This window comes from Sander vitreus, chromosome 22 (assembly GCF_031162955.1).
Source record: "Sander vitreus isolate 19-12246 chromosome 22, sanVit1, whole genome shotgun sequence".
NCBI classification, from domain to species: Eukaryota; Metazoa; Chordata; class Actinopteri; order Perciformes; family Percidae; genus Sander; species Sander vitreus.
Genome location: NC_135876.1, coordinates 18,818,575 through 18,845,636, shown reverse-complemented (window position 1 = coordinate 18,845,636; position 27,062 = coordinate 18,818,575). Strand labels below are relative to the sequence as shown.

Genomic DNA, 27,062 nt, shown 5'->3' with positions numbered 1-27,062 from the left:
CTGTCTGACTTGTCCTCTTTCTTTCCCACTGTGTCTGTTTCATTTGATGTCAACATATCAAAGTACCAAATCATCAAAGTGAGAGATTTCTTTTGGGGGCCATCTACTCAACTACGCAAGTAATATGGAAGGGAAGCAACAGCTAATCAAATTATACAGGGAATTACTCCAAATTTCCACTGGTGAGGGGGTTTCAGTGTATCTAAAACTAATAATTTTTGTCCAAAATTAATTGTCCTCATTTACACCTGTGTGTGTGGTTCCTGTAACTTCTCAAGAAACACGAGAAAAACCTGCAATGCAAGCGAGCTAACACTAAAAATAAACTACAGTCCACATTATCTTAAGGAAAATCAACTTCCTCACATTACCCTCATTTTAACAAAACATTTGCCACCTCTTTGAGGGCTTTGGGTCGCAGCATTTGCACAACAACACAGCTCATTAGGGCCTCTTGCATACAAACCTGATAGCAGGTATTCTTCCTGCAGGGTGTAAAAGGCCTGAGGACAGAACCTGCAGTTAGCTGTAAATGCAAGGCCCTTAAAAAGAGAAGAGGCCCATAGCTCAAAAAGCTAATAGCATGTCATCTCACTACATTTACATGACAGCCCTTATTCTGCCAGGTCGCCAGGTCGCCAGGTCACGGGTGCACTGGGCGAGCGTCGCTATGCATAATTTTACTTAAAGGAGTGCTTAAAGTTAAGATAAAACAGTACGCTGCTGCTATCTGACGGACTTACTCCTGCAGAGGGAAACGATATCCGCGTGGAGCTGAAGGAGCAGAGAGCGGCTATGATACATCTCTGCTGGCTACAGTAAGCGAGTGGCTCTGAGTTGTGCATCTCATTCCAGTAGATTAGCATCTTAAACACTGCTGCATTCATCACTGCTGCTGCATCATAATGAGACAAAGTCCTTTTTTGGTAAAGGTGCACCTGTTTGACATCAGTATCCCCTTTGGTAGTTTATTTTAGATCAAATGTAATAGTACAAAAAAAATAATGTCATATAATATTCATGCATCTTTATTATTGAATTGCTCTTTTTTCATGAAATACTGCTATGTTTTATTATACATCAGACTTAAAAAAAAAAATGCACATGTTGTGTAAAAACAGAAATTAAACATAGTTGTGTTAAAGTTGTTCTTAAGAATATTAAATCCAGAAATGTCACAGATTTCTCTGTCATCCGTCACTGACATTTTATTTAATCTCATTTAATTTAAGGCGCGTGGAGAATGTATTGTATCTTATATTTTATATAAATAAAATCGGATGCCATCCTAATTCAAATAATAATTATATAGAGGCATCATAATAGTATTTTTAAGAATCAGTTTTATTTCAAAATGATTAACAAGTCACAAGCCACAAAAAGCAAAACAGGGGAGAAATGTACAGCCCTGTTTGTTTAATCCCAATAAAGAAAATTACAATTACAAATGATTTTCATGATGTCATTTCAAGATATAAAATATTAAGCCTAAAATCTGAGTGAGGCCTGATTGTCTGATCATTATTTTCCATGTTAACTGAGCTGAATCATTGACATGACAGTGAATTATGTCCTACTTGTAGGCCATGTGAAATGTTATTTTTTTTATTACAAATAAAATAGGGGACATATTAAATGATAGGTATATGTGACAGTCCCTTTTTTTATTTTATTAGACAAATGTAACCAAGACCTGCAAAACCTCTGCTCCAAGCCAAATCCACAGCCAAGATGAATGATGGAACAGCCTCATAAAAAAATAACTAAAAGGAGATTTTTATCAGTGTGAACTTGTGCTGTTAAACATCTTATTTGGTGTGTTCGCTCACTGCTCCGTCTCAAGGCAGCCAGACCTCCGTTAATAATTTGCCAAGTGTCAAAAAAAAAGGAGGATTTGAGCTGCACCGCATGGCTGAGCACCTCGGACCCTCGTCGTCTGTATGAAACCCGAGAGCAGACAAGCAGATAAAATGTGGAACAGCTGGCGCGGACAGGAGGGAAAGTTTCAAACAAATATCCGCACATGTGGAGGCTTGGGGGCTCTCAAACGTTTTCATGTCCTGGACCTCCAAAACGAACACAGACTTCTGTTAGAGAGAGAGTTTTTTTAGTGTTGATTTTGTTTTTAAATGAAGGGCTGTCTATAAAAGGGACAAAACTGTGTTTGTATTAGTCCTTTTTTTTTTATCCCTCTTCAATTGTGAATTCTAATAAACTAAATTATAGTGACTTTACAACACTTCTAATTTAGCTTGGGGCCCCATAAAACTCCCTACATGGACCCCTGCAGGGCCCCAGACCCCACTGTAATGGGCTTACATTTCTCTGAGCACATGCCTTCAAACACGCTATGATGTGTCCTTACACATGTTTGTGAAGCACATCATAATTTAATTTTTTTTGTTAAATCCAATTTAAATTCAATTTAAATTGCCAGATTATTTAAATTGAGAAAAGAATTCCTGCTTTTCAATGTTTGGACTCTGTCAGGTTTCCAGATGCTGACACTTGTTAAATAAAGTGAAAGTGCACTGGAAACACAAAGAACTAGTTCACCTCAGTGATACACTGCAATTTGCACTTGTGTAAAAAATATCAGCTCAATGCAGAAATGTGAAACTAAATGAGTTGGTTTTTTTTATTTTTATTTGCAGTGAAAATATTTCTTGTGTGTATAAAAAAAAGGCCTTAAAATTGGCTTTTAAGTTTTGAAAATAATATGAAAACCAGTGAGGTAGAAATGTTGTACATGTGTTGTACAATGGTTATAAAAGGAAATATGTCTAAATGTTAAAGGTCAAGGCAAGGGTCAGTCACAGGCTTGGTTGGATTTAAAAAAAAAAAAATAGTGTCTGAGCATGTGCATGTAGCTAGCTGTGTCAATAAGTCTGCAGAATCTAACAGGATAAACCGAATCAATAACAGACACTGAAATAAGATCACACATGCACATAAATATGCACCCCCCCCCCCCCCCACGCGCGTTTCTTTAGGCAAAAGTCCAATAAAGTTTCAGTTCAAAACTCCCAACAGAATTGCACGTGTTTCTTCTGTCTAACACACCAAAGATCCCAAAACACGTTTTCCATTACCACCAAACTTTATGCAACTTTAAACTAGTTTAAAAATGCACATCTGTCTGTTATAGGATAGGCTACTTGTTAAGTGTGCCATCCGGGCTTTTTAACAACCAACACTTATTTCACAGAGCATAAATCACACACCCAGGCCGAGTGAAACACAAGACTGTGCTGCATTTTTTTGGGCTGTTTTTTGGGATCCCGCATCGAAGCTTTCATCGTTTTTTTTTAAATCTGCTGTGTCGTGCCAGTGTTTCCTCTGTTAATCCACTTCATGTCTACATCTTAACTTGTATGAAATTCCATCGTTTTGAAATGTGAAACCTCTTCACAAAGTCTGACTGCCTGTCCAAACTTTAAAAGTAGACAAATAAGCGCAACAATGCCCCCCGTGTGTGAATTTTTTTTTATAGATTACTTACTTCTTTCTGGGTGATTCCCCCTCTAATTCTTGACTTTTTTTAATCTTCACAGAAAAAAAAAGAGTTGTCTTCCTTCTTCGTGTTCTTCTCTTCCTAAGTTGCAGATGTGCCTCTGGAGTTGAGTGGGACTTTTTTTTACGCTGCAACACCAACTCCAAAGCGGCGCTGCCAGAGTTTTTCCTCTTGCCTGTCTTTCTCCTCTTTCTCACAGTTTGCTGTGTCCAAACACCGCCGGACTAAAACCATCAGCCTGCCGATAATATCTGCCGATAGCAGACTGCAGATGTGCGTAAAGACAACATAAGCGTCAGAGAAGCGCATGGAGAGTTGTTATTACATTTAGTGCGCTATTTCGAGGAGAAGAGAGAGGGCGAAGTGTGGGACTCCAGCTGCTCCTTCCCTCGCTTGACTCCTCCCTTCGGATTGCTCCCTCCTTTACTCACTGCCTCCCTCCTTTTTTAATTCCTGTACCCCTTTCTTTCTTTCTTTCTTTCTTTCTTTCTTTCTTTCTTTCTTTCTTTCTTTCTTTTTTACTTTAACCCAAGTAATATTACAATGTTGCCTATGGAGCATAAACCCACATTAAACTCAGTTTACCCACTTTCTCTAGGGTCAAATCTACAACTGACCCAAAGTTAGGTAAGAAAATAAGGAGTTAGATTTTGAACATCTTTAGCATTAATTTCCTGTGTGTGTTTCTCCTTGTCTGTCTATATAACTTAGTAATAAGTGTTTGAATGAACCTGGATAGGCAATTGGCCACATCAGGGACTCTATGACTGCTTTATAAAAGACAATGTGATTGTATCCTCCTAAAACCGTCACTTTACTCAAAAGTTTGATGGACAGCAAGAAATGAATGCCATATAATTAAACTTACAGGACATATGTGACAATACATTCAGCATAATGCCGACCTACATAACTCTAAAAACATTTACACTAAATGGAATGTATATTTTTGAATTACATTACTAAAATGTATGCCTTTCTTTTGTTATAATAGGATTTTTTAAATAGTTACAGGTTTAGGTGACATTTATTTGACTGCTTTGATAAAGGTCTTTTCACACAGGACTTTTTCGTCTATCACCCACCTTAAAAAAAAACAATTTACATTATGGGGCTCACATATTGGAAACTGTCAATTTATGAGAGCTAAAATATTCTCCTGGGCTTAGCCTTTAGAGTGATACCTATTGCTGCAGTAAAGCGGAGGGAATCTTTCCAGTAGGGTTAGGTTACAATCAATATACATAATCAATATACAGGGAAATGATGTGGTAAGAGAGGTCTTTAGGGTGCTGTTTCAATCAATGAAGAGGTGGGAGTTTGGAAAGGAAAATCACCGGTTAATCGTTTAGCCAGGATTTGAATGTGTGTGTGTGGCCGAGAGGTCAAGTCCATCAAGACACAGTTAGTGTATTTCACTTTTGTAATAAGTACTTCACGATTGTAACACACATCCAATTATCTGCTGTGGCAAATGAAGAAGTCTGTAATTTTAAGGAATTTTCTGTTTTATAAAGGATGTTTTATAATCACTTTTCTGATGCTTGCTATGCAAATAAAGTCTGCATTCACTAATTACTGCCTTAATCAATCAGAGCCCAAGACCTTCTGTCACAACTGTCAACATCTTTGTCATCAATAAACCCCCAAATCTTTGATTCTGATTTTGTCATACAATGAAGATGGATTTTGAATGTCAAAATTGGGCAACTATGATGAGACTTCAGTGCTTCACATCAAATAGTGTCTCTATTCATCAATACATCTACAGATACAGATGCATTTCTTTCCTTATGATCCATGAAATGTCAAAATAAAAGCACAGATGTTTATATTTGATGATTTAAAATTACAATCCAGACATAATATACGGTTATTAGTTAAAAAAACAAATACAGTAATGCTACACATGCACAATGCTTCGATACAAATCAGTGTCAATACAATGAAAACGCATGTGTCCGTGACAACAGGAAGTCGGGCCGAGAAAGGAGACCGTCAAAGGTGCTCTGTAAGACAGGACTAATTCTGCTGTCAGTTTGTCAGGCGGTGCTCATCTGGCCTGGACTACACAGAGATAAAGTCCTTGTTATGAATCTCTCAAAGAGAATTCGAGGAACGTGGAGGTGGGGGTGAGGTGGAGGAGAACATGAGGGTAAAGGAGGAGGGAGGGGGTGCACATGGGCATCAGTAGGGTTAGCTGCTCCCGAAAGTATTTCATCAAAGAGGGCCAGGATCCTGGGGATTGAGATTCTGCCTGGAGGCAAGTAACCAATGGTCTCCCAAGAACATATTCCAAAGTAAGGCTTGCAGAGCCAAAGCACACATCAAAAGCACCTCTGTTGCCAAAGCGATTCTGGAGGAGAAAAAAAGGGGTTCGGGTCCCTTCTTGGCCCCCTTTAAGCCCCAGATCTCACCCCAATTAAGAAGGAACTACTGTTTGTTCCAGACCCTGAGATCTACAGACAGGGAGGTGTACTCACTAAGGTAGACACTCAGGCATGCTCACAAACACACAGACACACACACACACACACACACACACACACACACACACACACACACACACACACACACACACACACACACACACACACACACACACGATAACCAATCACAAGCATGCACACACTCATTCATGTACGCACACTCACATATTGTCACTTTTCCTCACAGCACACTCTAAAAAGAAATGCAAGGCACTGAAGATCAACATCTGTGTCATGATCTTATTTTAAAAAATAATAAATAAAAAAAAATAAAAAGACCAACTGACAGAGCATGTTTCCACTTTCAGCCATGATCTCAGTGAAATAATATGTAGTGCTCAGTGTGTCCACGTATGTTACACAAGTAACAGTAAATCAATACTTGGCAGAATGTTGTGTCGGCATTTGGATTTTTGCCTTTAATTCTTCGCCGCTGGACAGATGTCACTGTGAAATGGATACGGCAGAATAAGCATATTATATCCACACAGATGTGAATGCTGGAAATGCACTGGCTGCATGAACAGAGCAATGGCAGAGGCTCCTGTGTCTTTCCCAGCCGAAAGGCAGTATTTGTAATATAAAGGATTTTTTAAAGTGTCCTCAGTTAGTATTGAGGTCTTTTACTTCAGTAAACCTAGCACCACACCACAGTATGAAAATACTCTATTGCAGGAAATGCCGTTGTAAGTATTATGTTTATCATACAGTATATACATATTATTGGATTGCTGTTAGGTGTAAGCAGCATTACAATGCTGTCAAAGTGGAGACCATTTTGACTTACACCTATACTGTTGGGCATTTTTATTCAATACAAATGTCTTAAAAGATGATCATACAAAGGTTTTACATGTAAAATCCTGACCTGCAAAGTAACTAGTAACTGCTGTCAAGTGTGTTAGTAGTATATTTTCATATGAAATGTAGTGGAGTGTAACATAATATGAAATGGGAAAACTCAAATAAAGAACAAGTATCTCAAAACTGTACTTAAGTATAGTATTTGAGTAAATATACTTAATTACTTTCTACCACTGGCAACACATATCAGTCGGCCCTCTACTATTTAATAAGAAAAAAACACAACAACTAGAAAGTAATCATTAACGAAGAGTAACAAGACACTGTCCCTAACAGAATCCATGTGCATGGCTTGATACCTCTAAAGGTGAATGGGATTTTCTTTTTGTATTTTGGGTAAACTGACCCTTTATGTATGTCAATTACAATATTTCCACATTCCCACATAAACAAATTTCATACTTAAGAAGTCCAACATGGTTGTAACAAAATGCTGTAACAATTTACTTACTTTACAAACATCTCTTGATTTGGTGTCGTTTAAAAACCATGTATCTCCAAATTAAAATATTTCGTAAGCATTTTCACCTTTATGACAATGCCTCTTTCAAATATTCAATGGGGGTATAAATGGTTTCTTTAGCTTAAAATGCAGGAGAATAACCCATAAAGGAACATTCCTTCAGTATATCTTTCAATTACCAAATTTACAGAAACAATAGATTACCATAAATGCAAATATAAGGCAAGGGAACTCTGTTGCTTGTTGTCCCCACCTTTCACTACCATGTTACACTGTCTCTATCTAATAAAGGCCTGATAGGATTTACTCAAAGTGCTTAGCTTGCTCTTAATGTTAGGACTACAAGTACAAGTGTGCCAACCAACAAATGGCTTCAGCTATCTAACACTGGGTCTGTTTGCCAGGGACCAGAGATTTGGGACCAAACAAACATACCACAAAGGAGAGCTTCAGTGACCTTTAGTCCACTTGTCAGGAGTGTATTAGAGTGTTATCCATCCTTAAGCTGTGTACATAGAGTTCAGAAAGTCTCCCACTACATCTTTCCATTCTCTGTTCACAATGACTTTTCTTTTCTGTATGTACTGTACCTGTACACAGTTGTACATTCAGGATAATAAACATAGCATTCCCCTCTTTTCTCCCCATCATCATCCCCCCGCCGGAGGTATCGGGTGGCTTGAGTGGGCCCATTAGTGTGAATGACTGATAAGACTTTCAGCCCCCAATAATCAGAAAAAGGATATTTGCAGTTATTTTGAATCCGTCAGAAATAATAAACGCCAAACTATATCCACTTGGGCTATTTAAGCAATTTCCCCGTGATAACATCCCGTGGGGATTTCATGTGCATTCCAAATGACGACATAATAAAACCAAGACGCCTGCACCCCCTTATCAGGCTGGATTAAAAGGGAATAATGAAACAGAGAGGGTTTGGAGCCTTGTGTGGTATGAATATGATTATCTAATGGACTCCAATGGAAAGGCATGTTAATTCCACTTTAACGCGAGACCTTTCCCAGACTATCTCCTGCCCCTGGCTCCTCCTAGGACCCTCCTTCCTCCCCCCTCAACCCGCTACCCTGCCTCTTTCTCCTCTTCCTTTAAGTTAAAATAATCGTTCTGCTTTTTTTTTCCACAGAAGTCATTATGCCCGCCGTCTATATCTGTGTATGAACGTGAGCATGGGAGAGTGATAAATCCCCCCCTCGTCTTTTACCCTCTTTTCCGGTCTGATTGCAGTGTGTTGGCCTCTTAACTTTCAGACAAAAGCACTCTGGGCAATTATCAATATTCAGATAATTTTTTCTTGCACAGAGATCATTGTTGCATGAAGAATGTGGGTCACTCATACAAACTCAAATCAAAGTTTTTGAGTAGCCAGTTGAAATCATATTACATGGTCTGACACTACAAGGCATTTGAATACTGGGCCAAAAAAGTATAATTGAAGATTCACTTTAAACATGTGCTGCACATTTCCCAGTGTTTATTTATTAATAAGAGAGTTCTAAGAGATTTAGAGTTATTTCCAGATGATACATTTTAATTTGAAAGTTGCCTGTCTGCCTAAAACTTAACTTCAAATTAACTCTGATAAGTCAGGACATTTTTGATTTTTATATTCTCTGAGCTAAATTAACAGCAATGAATTTTCAGGGAGGCATTCTCCAGATATAAGTGTACGTGTACACCGAAGGCTGTTGCACCTTTTGTCATGTGCAGGCTTTGCTGTCAAGATCCTGTAAAGATGACTCACATCACTTGTGTGTGTATTTTGCAATAGATGCTGAAGGATTGAAGGTAGTTCTTCTTTTGATCAACCAAAATAAAAGTCCATGAATGACTCAGGCTCCATGTGGGGGGTCATCATTAGGCCCAGTAGGACAGATAAGACTCCTTGAGCCACATAGACAAGTCCATTCTCATCTGGTGAGGCACGGAGCAGTATTGTGCATCAGCGCACATATCCTGAGAGCAGACTGAGCTCCCACAGGACACAGTTAAAAAAAAATAGCATCAATATTTCATCAAACTACTCTCTCTTTCTGGTCCAGATCAAAGCCTTGACTCCCACAGTCCTACAGGTAGAGATGGCTCTTTTGTTTTTGCTCCTCAGGTAGAGCAGTAGTCAGACTCTCTTCACTTTTGGAAACCGTGCAATGCTCAGCCCATCCATCTCACAGCTTACTGCATCACTTTTGGAGGAGGAGGTAAAAAGGAAGGGTGAAAACATGTTTCAGAGATGTCCAGAGATTGCACTTCATGGCCTTGTAGTGCTGTATTATTTCCTGCTTTTTTTTTCCCAGGTTGGCCCATACTGAGACTAATGGTGACGTAAACTGAGGGTGTTGTAAACTGTCTTTGAAAGACTGAAATAATGTTACAAACTTCATCCATGCATCATCTTCATTTCAATCAAGAGAGACAAGTGATGAATGTTTATTATAACTGATGATGAGATAATTTAGTCTTGGCAGAAAGTCTTTGGCGCTTAGACTCTACAGGGAGATTTGTAACTGAGAGGCGTCTGCCCTGAGCAGCAGCTAGATAAATCCCCCCATGGAGTCCAGACACTGGTGGTGGTGGTGGTGGTGGTGGCTGATGATTCTGATGAGGCTGATAGAGCTGATCGAGCTGTGAAGACTGGCGCTGATGAATAATATATTTTCATTATGTTCAATATTATAAAGTCATCGGCCTTCATTTTTTTATGATACATTTTCTTATTGTTTTTTCTTTTTTTTTTAACATACAGAACATAAACACAAATTGAACAGGAACAAAAACCCTCTCCCACCCTCCACCCTCTGCGCTCTCGAGGAAAACAAAACAAACAAATGAACGGAAATCACACCTTGCCTAGTCACTCTCCTCTATTTCTTGTGATGCTGAGGTCATTAGGTCTGATATTTGTGCTGCTGCGCTTTACCATAGGTCAATGGTCGATGATTTGGCTTTGTTAATCATTGCTGTAGAGAGCTCAAGCATTACTATGTCTAGAAAATATGCCAACCACTGTTTTATACAAAGCGAGTGGGGGGGGGGGGGATCGGCCATCATTATGAGCGTAGGTGCACAGCTATGCAGCGCACTAAACACACTTCCAATAAAAGGTTGAACGCAGCAGATTGCCTTTGAAGTTTTTACAAAAAGCAATTGAGAAAACAGTAATGGACAACATATTCAATGATAGTGATTACAAATAAGAAAACAATGAGATTCCATAAAGGACAATTAGATCAAAGGTATTGTAAAGATTAATGCAATAACAAGGAAGCTGTACACAACCTGCTCAGCACCAAACAGCAGAAAGACAGTGTTAGCAACTTGCTGGTGAACATAGTGGAGCATTTAGCAGCTAAAAAGCCAGATATTTACCTCAGCAGTTGGTGGAGACCAAAACCAGAGCTGAAAGAGGGTGAATATTGGACATACATCCATCAGGTGGACACAAACACGACCCCAAATGAATGGTTATGATGCTCCGTAATCAGAGATGTCAAAGGTACTCACCTCCCATACTCAAGTAGAAGTATAGATACTTGTGTTAAAAAATGCTCTGGTAAAAGTAGAAGTACTGATTTAACTTCTTTACTCAAGTAAAAATAACAAAGTACAGGCTTGGGAATTTACTAGAGTATAAAAGTAAAAGTAGCCATGCGAATGACAACCATTTTTTTATGCTAAGCTACCTGGACCATATAAATGTTACTAGAGTGCAAGCTGAAAAACTTCTGCCAATAGGCCTAAAACATCACATATCTGATTATTGGGACAGAGTCTGGGACTCCAGGTTAATAAGATTCTGACTAAGTAGCAAGATATGAATTAAATTGTTATTCTTTGAGAATTCAAACATCAGCCCTCTAACTTACGTCTGAGAGGTTTGAGACATTAACGTTAACATTAGCCCAAAATAAAGTTGATTTGAAACAAGACCAAGTAACGTTATTGTTAACTTAAGCGGTCTCGAAAACAAGAACGGCCTTGAGTAACATTAACATTTCTACAGCACTGTTACACTAAATGAAGTTACTGAATTCGTTTTTAATATAAAGCTATAAATGCAGATATTGTATCAGCTAGTATTAGATTATTTTCAAATAAACTTAATGCTCGCTAACCTTAACGTTACTCGGGTTACTACCGAAAAGAGATAAGAAAATATTTTCAAAAATAGGCATATGCTTATTTTTTAAAAGTAAGTGCTGTAGTACAACTAGCAGGAGACACGTTATAATTGAGGTAAGTTTGGAGACACTACCTTATTTAATCATTAAATTAATAAATATTTTTGTATCTCTTTTCAGTGTTGTAGTTTGTAGACGGTCCTGAAGCACTCGTCTTGCCATCTCAAAACCGGAACTAAACAGAGCTGAATAAGCAGAAATGTTATGCATTTCAATCACATCTACTGCAGTCAGATTCACTGTGTGCACTCGGAAGGAATCACTTCACATGGGTAGGCACTTGTAATGACATTTCGAACATGTTAAGAGGCTAAAAGCACATTTAAAACTTGCCCGGTTTCAGCCTCCTGGGTGCTAACGCTAGTAGGAGGATAACACGGTGTAGGCAGCACCGATTGTTTTCGTTTTTCTCGCTACTGACAGCACTCCAAATTTACAAACAACAGAGCTACGTGTTAAAATCGACCGGAATTCTCCTTTAATTTGTGGGTCCCATTTTTCCAATAATCTCCTAAGAAAGTAAGCTGACATTTAACTGTAAATTTATAGGACAGTTACTTGTAATCTTGTACCAATTAGGGGAAACAAAGTGTTTAATAACTCCAATTAGATGCTAGTTTAACCTAAAAAGACCAGCTGAACTTTAGGAAATGTGACATTTGTCTACAAACAAAAAGAAAATTCAATATATATGAACAATTAAGTTTTCAAGTTGATATTTACTTGCATTGGTTCTTAGCAGTTGATTTTAAAAGAAATACCACTGGAAATCAACAATTGCTTATAAACTCAACACAATTTACTAAACTTATAACATTATGTTATTGTTAATATACAATAACATTGTCTTCCTTGTCCCTGTAATTACAGTAATATCAAATGACATAGTTCTTAACATAGTACTGCAAACCTCCTAGGTAATGGGTCTAACAATTGTTGATTCATCATACTATTAATCAGTAACATATTGCTAATGCAACTGAATGGGAATTCTTCACCTTTAAGATTAAAGATACTGTGTATGTCATATGTAATAGGAAACAAACACATTTTTGCAAATTAGGAACGCATGTGATCCCTCATGTCCCTTGATTTTGTCGTTACAAAGACATAATGCCTTCCCTTTAAATCCACCTTAAGTGTTGGCATGTTTGTGCATGGCTTTGTGTTTGTCATATACATGTGTATATATATATATATATATATATATATATATATATATATATATATATATATATATATATATATATATATATATATATGTGTGTGTGTGTGTGTGTAAGTGTGTGTGTGTGTGTGTTAATGTGTTTCCTCCCCCTACATCAACTGTGGGTTTTCTGCTGTCCCTGAACACACCGTGCCTCTCCTCCTCTCATCATCAGCGTCAATCTGTGCCTGTCACTCGGAGCCGGACAGTGACTAACGACACTCCCAGTCAGTCAAACACTTATCACCACACAGGTAACACACAGGCCTGGAAATGACTGACATGAAATGGAAACGTCTCTCATTCTGTGGGCCTGGGAGCTGAGGTGAAATATTAGCTGTGGGAGAGATGGCGGATGATAAGAAGCTCCCTGTTTGGGCTGGAACTGTGGAGGTCCAAGTTCTATTACATTTCTTTTTACACCGAGGAGTGGTATGAAGATTCTGTTTGCTTGGATAAAGGATAGCTTTCCATTTCCTTCTTTATACGCATCATTTCACTGTTTCTTTTTCATAATACGCTTCACGCTTCACATACTTATGAGCTACACTCTAACTTCCATGATGAGCTATTTGTGACTTGTCATAAATGGTGCTCAAAGCCAGGGGGTGATACATAAGTCATCGTCCCTGAGGCTTTCTGTGGTCCACAGAACCAGAGCAAGGCCAGCTGAAACCAGACTGCAGCCCGCTCAATGTCAATGGGTCACATATGCTTACTTTGTCTCTACTATTACTCATAGACTCCACCATGTCCTCCCTCTATCCCTCTTTTTCTTTCTCTCACACATCTCCTTTATGCGCACGCACACACACACACACACACACACAAGTCCCCCTGTGCAGAAAGATGGATAGCATGTTCCCAAACCACAGGTGCTGCTCTACTTGTGAGTCTTTCGCATTCTTCACCACACAGTCCAAGGCCTGCTCGGTTTTTTACTTTTTACTGTTTTCCCCAGTGGTGATTACTACTATGGTGCAGTTGTGGGATAATAAGGAACATGGAATATTAGTAATACAGTATACAATCAATCTGCCTGTCTATTAGCAGCTCTTTGGGAATGAGATTCTTTTGTAAGAACAAGACAAACTTCACTTGAACTTAAAGCTTGACGTCCAATGCTGCTCCCCCAGACATGGACTCCCATCCAGACGCCACTAGATGGGGTTAGTAGTTTCAATTCCAACTTGTGTGTTTGCTGGCAACTCACTGAATCCTAAACCACAGGCTCACTCTGCTGTGCAAGCTACACCACCTTGTGGTAGATATTACCAGTAGTTTATAAGAATTTCAAAGAAAGCTCACACTGAATGTTCTGACACAGTCTGGTTGATGCTTTTTATCCAGAGAGTGATGTGCATTGATGGACAAAATAATACCACAATATGAGGCAAGGTGGTACTCCTGCAGTGAACAGGGGATACGTGGAGCGATGGTGGAGTAGTTCAGCTAATTTGTAAAAAATCGAAATTATGATTAGACACACAAATGGAATTTCAAATGGGTGTGATTTAGACAGTGATGGACTGTAACTAAGTGTGTTCACTCAAGGACTGTACTAAGTATAATTTTGATATACTTGAATGCATCCATTTTATTCTCCTTTATACTTCTACTTGACAATTAAGAGGGAAATGCTGTACTTTTACTCCATTGCATTTATTTAACAGCTGTATCTATTTTTTTTGTTTAAGATTTTACTTTTTTTTTTAAAGCAGTGTCTACTTGGGGCCCCTAGTCATTTCAATCACTCTCAACCAGAGAGTGATTTCCTCTCTAAACTTATCAGATGGTAAAAGGTCACATTATCCAATATTTCACAAAAAAGCATGATTAGAGAAAAGTCCAAGTTGTGTATCAAAAGTAGTTACTGTAATGTTAGCGTCCCCTCGACCAGCAACAACAGTAAAATGCTGCTTACACACTGATCAGTCACAATAATAATGTCTAATAATGTCATATATAATCAGTTTACTTTTGTTGAATACTTCCGTACTTTTACCGAAGTTACATTTCAAATGCAGGAGTTGTACTTGTAGTGGAGTATTTTATACAGTTTATGGAGTAAACAAACTATTTTATTTTTTGTAGTACTTAAGTAAATGGTCTTAGTACTTCTTCCACTACTGGTTTCTGTAGTGGAATATATATTTATCTATCTTTATTTATTTCAACAACAACCAACTATGGTAGTCTGACTGCACATGACATGCCTCAGTTTCCACTAACATGAGTCAATTGTAGCACCTTACCATTTAGTGTTGCGATTGTGTGTGTGCCTTAAATCTAGTTAGCAAAAAGCCACCAAAATCCTAAAAAGTAATGGATTAATGGTCATCCAGTTATCTTCACTCCAAATGGTGGTAGCACATGCAATCTAGACTGAATACTGAGGAAAAGGGAAAAAAAGACATAAAGCTTTAACATCAACACTTTTAGGATCACTGTCTTGCATTTATTCGATAAAGCCATAATGTGTTGTCTGCAGTAAAATGCTATCAAACAATTGAAAAAGGAGATAGGACAGGTGAAATACATCAGACAAATTAATTTCGGAAGCACTCATGTAAGGCAATCTGATACAATAGTTCTGGAAACATTACAGCCTTAGTGAAGCCAAATTGTATCATATCTCATCTAATACAGACCACATCTAATCTGTTTACTTTCTTTTGAAACAAGAAGATAAATTGCATTTTGCAATAGGATATGAGGAATTTTTGCAGTTTTTTTTTTTTGAAATGGTGTGAGAACTGAGAAGTACTTTTCCCTGGTGCACTCAAAATGAACTAAGGGATCTACTCTATGTGAGCCATACACAGTGTTGGGGAGTAACGGAATACATGTACCGGCGTTACGTATTCAGAATACAAATTATGAGTAACTGTATTCCGTTACAGTTACAATTTAAATTAGGGCTGTCAAAATAACGCGTTCATTTCGATTAATTAATCTGAGAAAAAATTAATTTCAATTAATTAATCACAGGTTTGTAAACCGGAATACACAAACAAATTCCGAATACACCAAAGATGTGCTGAGTGGTCAACATTGCCATTAGTGTTCTCCAGTTGAGACAAATTCAAGAAATGTACCAGGGTCCCTACAGATGTCCATGGTGAGGCCTCAGCGCTGCAGTAAAGCAGGAGCTCGTTGTTATTGACTTGACTGGTTTCCTGTCATGAGAGAAAAAAGAAGCAGTACAAAGAGTGAAATGAAAGAATGTGTCTGTGGTCTCACCTGAATTGAGCAGGTAGGCTGCAGTTGTCTGGGTGCCAACCTCAGTGACCACAATAACACATTGGATTTTGTTTTTTAGTCAATGTGCGAGACTGCAGCTGTTTGTGATGTTCCTCTCTTTTTCTTTCTCCATCTTTCTTTTCCCCTCCTCTTTCTGTGTCACAGTATCATTTGTTAGAGATGGGATTCAATATCTTTTAATTTAACTTCCAACTCTAAATCAACTTTACAGCTTAACCGAACATCTGGATGAGTATACAATCATCTAACTAAAATAGAAGGAGTCTGTCTTTCAATTTTCTCGACAACCCTTCATCTGATCAGCTTGACACTTGGCGGGTGTATCGCTGAGGAACCAGGAAAGTGCAATGTTAATTATGAGACCTTAAGATCTACATTTCAACCATCAGTGTTGTAACTTTCAGAATGAATGTGTTTGTTCCCGGAAATAGCCTGGTCCCAAATGACTAGCTTTCGCATGTACTCTGGCATTGCTAGGGGACGCAACTCGTGGCAGGTGTATTGCTCGAACTCAAGGAAGTGCAGCGTTGAGTGTGAAATGGTTTGGATGACCGGTTCTTGAGAAAGCTGCAAGCAGCACTACCGGAGGCCAAGCATTCGGTCCCTTTCGAACACACATTTTGAACAGGCACTGCACTAGTCCTTCTAAATTTGGGCTACTTAATCACTCAACAAGCCATAATGCCAACCTCAAATCTCAATTTTGAAGCTTTGTTTAATGCCAGATTTATATCAGGTTGATACCAGCAGTTTCTGTTTGACTGTGTAATGACACTGTGATTATGTGACAGCGAGCTCATCGCCCACAGCTCACCCATCAGAGAGGACTGGAAAGCAGGCCACAGGCCCACCATTTAGACTTGCATTAGGCTTTCATGTTCTCAGGTTTTGGTGGCACCAGTCAGACAAGGAGAGACAACTCTTCTGCCTGATTGTGCATTGAATTTCATGCAGCTTGAGTGGCCACTTTTTGAAGTTGGTGAAACTGAAATCCTGTGCTTTGAAAGTTGTGGCTGAACATGGAATGTTTTTCAGGCAGTGACACCTGCCTGTCTGTCAGTCAGCCTGTCTGTGCTACAGCCGTTGTGAGGCGATTGTGGGAAACCTCTTTCATGCCAGTTTGAATGGGCATCAGTTAGCATCCACCGTGAAACTGACAAGTCATAGCCAGACGAGGTTCAACAGTTATGAGTGTCGCCACAGACTGTCAACAGGAGGATGTCTAATCAGATCGAAAACATTGTGGATTGAACTGGCCACAGTCAAGTGTGTTTCCCACCACAACAGGTCTGTTACGCCATTGAAAGCACAAAATACTTTCCCATGTATAGTAGATATAAACTGTTGATGTCATCAGCACTGCATTCGTTTATAGTATATACTTGAAACTACTGTTGTAACTTCCCTCTTGTGTTTGTGCTGTGCGGACAGAGGAGCAACGAAGAAAACTGCAGCATGCTTTAGATTTTTCTCACTTTTAATTTATGTTTTTACTGACTGAAAATGAACATTACAATATTTTTATTTTTTTTCAGTTACAGCAGCACACGACAAATATATGATGGAACAAATGTAAAAATACAAACACTTAAAAAAAACAGTATTTACACAAATGTACAGTTTATACAGTGACTCCAGAAAAACTGTGCTTGTGACTGTCAGAATATGAATGTAATGAATGTAAACTCTAAAGATTGTGTTGCTTTGAAAGTTGAAAATGTTGTCAGTGCTCTACTAGTAGCAATTAATGCATTAGGAAAATGCACATTTATATGGAAAGGGCAGGGGTAGTTTCAGTGTCTGACATGACAGAGGGACGTTTGGGAACTGCCTGTATTTTACTGAGCCCTCCTTTGCCCAGACCGCAAGCACACATCTTCACAATCCTCAGGAGGTCTTGTCTGAACCGCACTCCAATGAAGACGTATAGGAATGGGTTTAGGCAGGCATGAGTGAACGCCAGGGTCTTAGCAACCTGTCCAGCAACATCAAAACCAGTTACAGTTTTACAATCGGTGATGGTAGTATTGGCCGCCTGTGTGGCCTCCATTATCAGCAGACCATTGTGAGGTAGCTGAGAGATAACAAACACAAACACCACAGCAAAGATGACACGTAAAGCCTTGTGTTTTTCAAAGCTTCTGGCCTGCAGAAGTGTGCGAATGATGACAAAGTAACAAAAGCACATAACTAGTAGAGGAAGGAAAAAGCCCATGCAGATCTGCAGGGACAGAACCAGAATCTTAGTCCGGTTGTACACATTGTTCCAGTAGACCAGAGCACAGAAGGACTGGCCCGATTTGTCCTCCTTCACCTGGGCGAAGATAAACTCAGGTAGGGCCAAGAGAATGGAGACAAACCAGACGACCAGGCAGGCGAGTTTGCTGTAGAACAGCCTCTTTTTCTTTAGGTTCTGGGCCTTGGTGACCTGCACAATAGCAATGTAGCGGTCCACACTGATGCAGGTGAGTAGGAGCATGCTGCTGAAGAAGTTGATTTTATAGACAGCTGATACCATTTTGCAGAGACAGATGCCAAAGTCCCAGCCCTTGGTGGCATCAACAGCCCAGAAGGGCAGCATACACAGGAAGAGGAGGTCAGCCACAGCCAGGTTTAGCAGGTACACGTCGGTCATTGTTTTCAGGCGGTTGCGCACGGTGGTGTAGATCCAAACCACCATCAGATTACCCACGGCACCAAGGATGAAGATGATCCAGAAGAGAGGTGGTTCATACTGTCCACGAAACTCCCTGACCCAGCTTCTGTCACACATGCCCGTGTTTTCATTCAACCCTGAACCATAGTCATCTGAGTAGTCAGAAGGACCCTGCAATAAAACAAAGACAAACTGATTATCTGATGCAATATTAAAGAGGGTTTGTGCAACAGACAGTGGTGGAAAGTAACCAAGTACATTTACTCAAGTACTGTACTTAAGTAAAATTTTTGAGGTACTTGTACTTTACTTGAATATTTCCATTTTCTGCTACTTTATACCTCTCTCTCTCTCTCTCTCTCTCTCTCTCTCTCTCTCTCTCTCTCTCTCTCTATACATCTCAGAGGCAAATAGAGGTACTTTTTAATTCACTACATGTATTTGATACCTTTAGTTACTTTGCAGATTCAGATCAATAATACAAAATATAATCAACGAATAAATGATGCATTATTATGGATAAAGATAACACTTCATTGATCCATTTGATGAAATTCACAAGCTTCATAGTTTTAACAAAAAACAAGCCCCTCCTTTCCCAGCTGCAACATTAAAGTAATAAACACATTAATGCATCATTAACTATATTTCAATAATATAACCTACATAATTCTGCTTAATGAGTACTTTTACATTGTGAAGTATATTTTGATGCTAACACTTTTGTACTTTTACATGTTTGAATGCTTGTAGTATTTCTACACTTACTTACTTTTACTTTAGTAAAATAAATCTGAGTACTTCACCATTGGCAAAAGATATACTGCCTTTTTTTTCTCACTTTTCAATTCCTGTCAGTTTTTTTTTCTGTCCCTATCCAACTCACACACTGCTGTCGGGGGTTTCACAACGTAACATGCTTCTAGTAGGAATACAGTGATATGACATCAAACGCTGTCGGTGATGTACAAGCTAACCAGAGCGTGCAAAAAAACTGCTGTCAGGTGCAGGTGTTGTGTCTGTACAGGAGAAACCACACTACTGCACAGCTTCCTGCTGCTATCCAAGCCTGGGGGTGGGGGGCGGTGGGGGTAAACGATCCTGAGGGGCTTCAGAAAGGGGCCCGCAGCAGAACTCATTACCCAAGAAGCATCAAGTTTAGATTTAGGGCAGAGATAAACAGCGGGGTGAAACTGAGGCTTAGGTTCTTACAAACAATGGAAAGTTTGATGCTGATGCGGCTATGACTGTGACATTTGAGTATCTTATAGATGTCTGCTTTAGATTTAAATCTACTGTACCCCGAACATGAAATCAAAAATATAAACATACTGTCGACATAAAGATTACCAAATATATCATATTTAATAAAAAGCACTGACCTGGCATTGTTCACAAATCAACCAGAGTTTTAAGTTTTACCATACGGTATTCTTTAAATACTACAGCATAAACAAACACACAGTGTGAAAGGTGCAATGGTGAGTCAGTGTCACCTTTGTTCTATTCCAGCAGCTATACTGAGCAGCTATACTGACATCAACATCTTCTTTGTAACTGGTTCATTGTTTTTCCCTGGTGGCATGGCTACAAATGATGATATCAAATAAATACTTACGGATTCAGTATAATCAATTTCTGTGGTCATATATGTTGTAAATGGCTCCTCCATGTTATCTACAAAGAAACACAGGACATTAGTATATCACATCAAAACCTTAATGTAACAAGGATAACATATAATATACCATATGGGGGAAATTAAGCTGAAATGTTAAATAGAAAATGCCCTGTCTATGTTCTACCAGTACAACAAATCACTTACTCACTCAGTGATGAGATGTAGTTCTCGCAGTTGTTTCTTTGTCTGTGTAGTACAACCAGACTCAAGTTCACTTTCTTATATGGTTTCCCTTTGATCACAGGATCACATGATCACGTCATCTCCTTCTCAGTCTGCAGAAGAAAAACAACACACGACTCCTGGTGATGTATACTTCTTTTCCCAAATTTCTATATAGATAAAAAATGCATCAATTGAAAGGTTTCCAAGTATGATATTTGAATAGTGGAGACAGTGTGCCAGTTTTAAAGGGGAAGCTGTGACTTTTTAAAACTTAACTCATTGAACCATGGCCATCAAACTAGAACCAAAACAATACACCCACATTTCTTTCACAGCCGATTAAGTTCTATCAAGTCGAAACCCGTTTATGACACACTTTTGTATGCACAGGTGGAGCACTTAACACCACAAGATGAGTGATGCATGAAACTGAAAACCGTGAGGTGTGATTAAAGATCAAAACCTGAGGAGGTAGTCGATGTCGAGATGTTGTAAGCCCCATTGTCTAAGAGCACTTCCAGCTGTTTAAAGCTCATGCAAAATGACTGCCCAAGCAACCATTATCTTTTAAAATGTCTTACGGAATAAATAAGTGTTTAAACAGTGTGAGGGAAGTTTTAATTGTCTGGGACTTTCTTTTTCATGTCAGCGGTGATGGAAAATGCCTTTGGAAAATCCCATTTTATCAATAAGATGTTCAATTTGTTCAAGTTTATTTAAAAGAACAAGTCCACAGTTTGATGAAAACATGTTTGTACGGAACATGAAGCCAGGAGGTTTATCTTAGCCTAGCATAAAGATCGCAACTCAACGAAGTTACTGCGTCTTCAGTCTACAGATTAAACAAATAAGATACGAGGAGTTTATATGTCAGCTGTAGAGGTACTGGGAGGCAGATTTTAAAATAGGCCTACATTTAAACAGAACTAGGCTAGGAGAGTGGTATCAATCTTCTTCTGTAACTTTTAGCGATAGAATGAATACTATGCCTTCAACTGGATTTGAGTTTGTTTCATCCCAGTCCAATTTAACTGTATGACTCCAGTTATTCATACAGGAGCAAAGGCACTGCACTATAAAAACCAACACATACTGTATATTCCAGTGTCAATTGCTGCCAAGTTAAAAGGCCTTCATGTGACATGTTCTGAAAAAACAAGCTCTTTGTTGTGAAAATGGGAAAATCCAAAGTTCATCGGTATTGCCAAGAGTAAAGGGAAATGGATTTCATGACAAATAGTCACATAGCTGGCCACACTGTGACGAAAGAAAATAATTGAAATTCCCTGTCATACCACCCGCATCACCGAAAGCCAAACAAAGTTTAATGAAAAAAAAACATCTCATCTTGAGACCAAGAAAGATATTGAATAAAGTGACAAAATAAGTCTAAGTTTACAAAGTTAGCGATGACGTGGTTTTAAAAGTGAAGTGTTTAAATTAGTTTTCTGGCTAAGGCCCTCTGAAAAACATGAGTGAGGTATTCTATGCTCACAGTTTCACATCCTGGCCTGATGTTACTTTTAGCATACTGTATCGTGAACACTCGATGCAGAGCGTGTGGGCCATCAGCTCTTCAGATTTCTACCAAATGCTGGTTGCGTTTTTCGGTTTTGATCACAGTGAAGTAGGTGGAAACGTCTGTGTCATGAATAGATGAGTGTTTTCCTTCTGGGAACAAGCTGTTAAAGAAAGTAGCAGACTGAGAGGTTTTTAATCTTTGCAAAGAGATAGAGGTTTGTTGGGAACTACTGGTTTTAAACAAATGAATACTTTATGGCTTATTCTGACTCTGATTATTACGACGGAGCATTAGGGCCACATCAAAGGAAAATATATTTTTTTAATTTATTTTGCATTTCGAGATTAAAGTCAACATGACGAAAATAAAGTTAAAATACTTTTCCGAGAATAAAGTCGAAATGTCGAGAATAAAGTTGAAATGACGAGAATAAATTCAACTCCTTTATCACTTCATCACATTAGAGCGACTGTCCGCCATGCCAGCTGCCATGTAGGCAGCATCATAGATAGGCTATGGGTTACATCCTTGGAGTTCCGCGCTCGCCTGAGCGCCACTCCTTCAGGATCAAACAAGCTGATCAATTGTCTTATTGTGTATTGTGATACAACATATCCTCTCTGTATTGCACGTAGGTGTAACCATCGATACCCTTGCATCTGTTCATTACAAGCTATTTCAGTTTCTCTGAACCTCTTCCAAGTTTGTGTGGTTTCTCCTTCTGAACAGGCACAATCTCCTAATGTCCTAATACTTATCACCATACTGTGTTTATACGCTAAAAGAGAAAGAGTTCATGCATTTTGTAGAATACAATAGGTAAAGTTAGTAGTTTGGTTTTTTTCTCAAAAGTCCGACTTGATTCTTGAAATAGGCTATCAAGTTTTTTCTCTTCATGTTGACTTTATTCTCAAAATGCAAAATAAATAAAAACATCTTCCTCCTTAATTTTTGTCCCTTGATGTAGCCCTAATGCTCCGTCGTAGATTATGTTTGTATCAGACAAATGAAAAAATATACACTGCTCTTAGCTTTAATCATTGACTTTGTATGCTTTTATCGTCACTTTTGGATGACAAAAACTCTTTAAAACATTTTTTTTGTTTTATGGACAGGAAACCAGCACAGTAACTGTGCTGAATCCCCTCAGTTTTACTACACAGAATGGATTTGACTAAGCACTTATGATCTCACAGTCACATGACTAATACAGAAACCTTTATTACAATCCTCTGCTACAAAGAGTCACAAAACACATATAGGACAGAAAAAGGCACCACATTTGTTAAATGTATCCAGATTTTGAAATATATGATCATTTCATGTGGAGCTTCCTCCATGCTGTTATAAATAGTCAGATTCATGTTAACATATGACCTGGCAGCTCTCTTAGTGCTGGGTTAGTGAAAGGTTTGGGGTCTAAAATGGTGAGAAAATGTTGAGAATCCATGAATTAGTCACCTGTATGGGATGATGCAAGCAGTCTAGCTTCATGTCATAGCAGGTTGCAGTGCAAGATGACAAATGGGGGGGAAACGTTAGTCTGTCTAATTAGTCCAGCATATTTTATGTTTCATCTTCAGCTGTAGCAGAATCTCATTTAAAAGGCATTATAATAAAAATAAAGTCTAATGATGCAGCCGCAGTGATTCACCTGTTACAACTTACACCTCAAATCACTATCCTGAGAAAAACAGTCAAATAAGACGCACATTTGAATCATAGGTCATTAAGGTTAATAGTGCAGTGTAAACTAGGAAACACAGTGGTGATGCATTGTTATAGTTTTGATCTAAAATCAATAGCACACTGGATCGAAAGTGAGCGTTTTCTTTTAATATGATGGTGAATATGCTGACTCAGACCTGAAACCAGTAAGACCATAACTCACAAATGTTCACATTGTAAAGTGCTTATTTGAGATAATTGTTAAATGATGTTAATAATGTCGATAATGTCCTTATTAACTAACCTAGGTCCGCATCATAAGCACTGAAATGACATAGAAGTCAGCTTGAGTGTTGCATCATTTGCGGAACTCAAAGTATACTGAATGTTGTAGATATGCTATCTCTTAACAAGATTAAAAACTAACTCATTGAGTAATAATTCTCAGAAGGGACTTACAAAAAAATGGCACAGATCAAGATTAACAGATATTGGGGCGGCTTCTAGCTCACCCAGTAAGAGCGTGTGCCCCATGTAGGCTGGGTCCTTTGCAGCCGTGTGGGTTCGAATCTGACCTGCTGCCCTTTGCTGCATGTCACCCCCATCTCTCTCCCCCTTTCCTGTCTATCTTATAAAGGAGAAAAGCTCCAAAAAATAATCTTAAAAAAATATTATATATAATTCTTTTGAATAAAGAGGTACAAAAGTGCAATCTACTTGTACTGGGGTCACTGGAGACCATATAACTTTTGATGAACAGTCGCCACGGTGGGCTCAATAGACAATTACGCAACAGTGTTAAATGGTTAAACATAGTGTAACAATTGCACAGGTAAAAAAGACTCATCACGTCCATTGTATAGATAAATGGATCTAAAGTCTGTCTGTCTGTCTCTGTCTATGAATTCAACATTTCATTTGTAAGGGGAAGAAAGTGTTGGTGGTTTCACTTCAAGTAAATAAGTAAACATACTGTTTACTGTGTAGTCTGTCTCTACTTCTTTATAAAGCTATCTGTTGTTCCTCTGAAAATCCCACCATCATTGTTTTTAAACTGCACTCTGGACATCACCTTAAATTCAGAAACCTGTGTTATTTCTCGCACGCAAATGTCTGCTTGGTGATTCTGGAGAAGAATCAAACAGAAGCTTTTCGGCTTGCTAGTGAAACTGAGAAAACCCCTTTGCAGTGAGCAGTGAGCAGGAAGCTACTCTGTAAATGGGTACATCACTCTCTCTGACATGTATTAACAGTTGCCCCATATTGTGGGAAAGTACTGTCACTGTCGCTGCTGTCAGCAGTGCGAGAGATTGAGTTTGGTATAGAGACACTATTCACCACTTCCTGTGTATACCTGCTCGCTGTGATTTATTTCATGCACTGATAGACGACTGTTCGCCATTTGCATCCTATCTGAAATTATCATCAGTTTTCTCATGACGGTTTCTCTTCAGCTGCTACTAATAGAAAACAGAAGCACACACGCAAATGTAAATTCACACGTATGATTAGGCAACATAATACACATTTTTCCTGATCTTTATTTTGGTATAGGAATAAACATATGGATGTGGAATTAAATTTCTTTTCATACATGTGTCACCTTTTATCTCTCGTGTTTTGACAGCAGAACAAAAAGGCTTTAAAGAATATTGTTTTTAGTCTTGTATGCCTTCCACATGTGTTTTGTCATTAGTCCCCTCCCCGGTTTTACACCACGCATACAACTCACACTGCACATGATGCATAAACAACACAAGTTTAAGTCAGGACAGACTGTGCCTTGGAGAGTTTCACTGAAAACAACAAGGGGGTTGACGGGTGACTGGCTGGTGACCACTTTGTTTCTCAATCCACTTCAAGGCAAAAACAAATGAGGTCTTTCTCGAGACTCTTGAAACAGCTGAGGAAGCAGATTAATTAAATGTGTTGAATTCAAAAGGAAAATTATCACACAACCACATTGTGTAAGCGCAGGTATGGAACAATACTAATTTAGAAATTTGGTATTACCAAACAGCTGGAGGATGCATTTCACAATCATTCGTGTGACTCTCTGGCTTCCTTATGTTGAATCGGTTCAAACACGGGGGAAGTTTTTTTTGTCTTATTTTATTACATTTTTCAATCATCTCTTTGATTCAGCATTAAGTAATATAGTAGATACCATCATAATAGCCCTGCTTACTCTAGTGGACATTCAAGCAGCCTTACCTGATAGCCCAGGCTATCTGTTTTGACACATACAATTTAACACAAGAGCCCCATTTTCACCTGGTATTAAAATCCGATCTGAGGTAGTCTCCTGGAAAGACTGCTTAACATGTCGTGCGTGGTCTAATTTTTCTTGTCATGGACTGTCTATTCCAGTTTTACATACACATTAGTATATGTATATACTAATAAAGGGGAAAAAATGCCATATCTTACCTTGAGTTTGTTACAAATTTCTCCCTCTATGTTGCTGAAGTCACTGTTTATACTCCACACTGTCTGTATCCACCTTTATCATACTGATTGAGGTATCAGGGGCATCCTGGAGGCTCAGTGAATAAAGCCATCCTCATTCCCAGTGTGGAGTGGACAAATCACCCCAATCTCCTTCTTCCTTTTGTCTCGTCTTTCTCCTCAGAGCTCTAGAGCCCATCAGGAGGAAATGACAAATATGTTTGAAAAAAAGAGACTGGAGAATGTATACATACATACTGGCCTGTAAAACCACACAATGGTTAATACATGAAGCAACACTGCAAAAAAACAGCTCAGCATAATCTTCTTCTGAGTCCACATCCTCTTAAAACTTTGTATATGTTGTAAACAGTAATTGCATGAATTGATCCCACATTTTGCCACTGAGATCAATCATACATTCCCATCATGGTTTATCAGGAGAGGCATATATTTTAGTAATCTGTGCATTTTTGCAGTCTGGCGCCCCTTTGTTGAACCAGTCAGTTTCAGACACAGTGATGTTTATTCAGTCTTAAAGGTCCCATGGCATGAAAATGTCACTTTATGAGGTTTTTTAACATTAATATGAGTTTCCCCAGCCTGCTTATGGTCCCCCAGTGGTTAGAAATGGTGATAGGTATAAACCGAGCCCTGGGTATCCTGCTCTGCCTTTGACAAAATGAAAGCTCAGATCGGCGATCGATCCTCTGGAAGGTTACGCCCTTACCTCACCACTTGCCCGCTTAGAGGAATTTGGCCCACCCATGGAGAGGGAGCATCATGGCTTTCCAGCAGGCAAAGTGGCAGTTGGTCAAGGCCTCCCCTCCACCTTGCCCCCCCTCTCCTCCTCAGCCAATTTTAAAGCTACAGACACAGAAATGGCACATACTAAGGAAAGCTCATTGTGGGACTGGCTCTAGTG

The 27,062-nt window shown here is 38.8% G+C and overlaps 2 protein-coding genes across 4 annotated transcripts in view; both read right to left on the bottom strand.

Moving 5' to 3' along the window:
• Positions 1-3,907, bottom strand: part of gli3 (GLI family zinc finger 3) — a 94,614-nt gene extending 90,707 nt beyond the window's left edge. Inside the window, exon 1 of the mRNA XM_078280310.1 lies at positions 3,503-3,907. The gene's annotated coding sequence lies outside the window, so the exon portion shown is untranslated. The remainder of the gene's footprint in view (positions 1-3,502) is intronic.
• Positions 3,908-17,456: 13,549 nt separating this feature from the next.
• On the bottom strand, positions 17,457-26,308 carry LOC144537301 (C-C chemokine receptor type 9-like). Of its 3 annotated transcripts, none has more exons than XM_078280930.1 (4): positions 26,120-26,308; positions 20,483-20,609; positions 20,272-20,330; positions 17,457-18,824 (listed from the first exon to the last, which is right to left on the bottom strand). In XM_078280930.1, exons 3-4 carry the CDS (start codon positions 20,323-20,325, stop codon positions 17,766-17,768), a joined length of 1,113 nt encoding a protein of 370 aa, XP_078137056.1. In that variant the 5' UTR covers positions 20,326-20,330; positions 20,483-20,609; positions 26,120-26,308; the 3' UTR covers positions 17,457-17,765. The 3 variants fall into 3 exon arrangements, with proteins under 3 accessions (XP_078137056.1, XP_078137054.1, XP_078137055.1); XM_078280928.1 differs by having other exon boundaries at positions 20,479-20,609; positions 26,120-26,307; XM_078280929.1 differs by lacking the exon at positions 26,120-26,308 and having other exon boundaries at positions 20,479-20,690.
• Positions 26,309-27,062: the final 754 nt, after the last annotated feature.

Coding starts and splice junctions, on each gene's coding strand:
- LOC144537301 (XM_078280930.1), bottom strand. CDS start 20,325: ATGGAGGAGCCATTTACAACATATATGACCACAGAAATTGATTATACT. Junction 18,825..20,271: donor AAATTGATTATACTGAATCC/GTAAGTATTTAT, acceptor GTTTTATTGCAG/GGTCCTTCTGACTACTCAGA.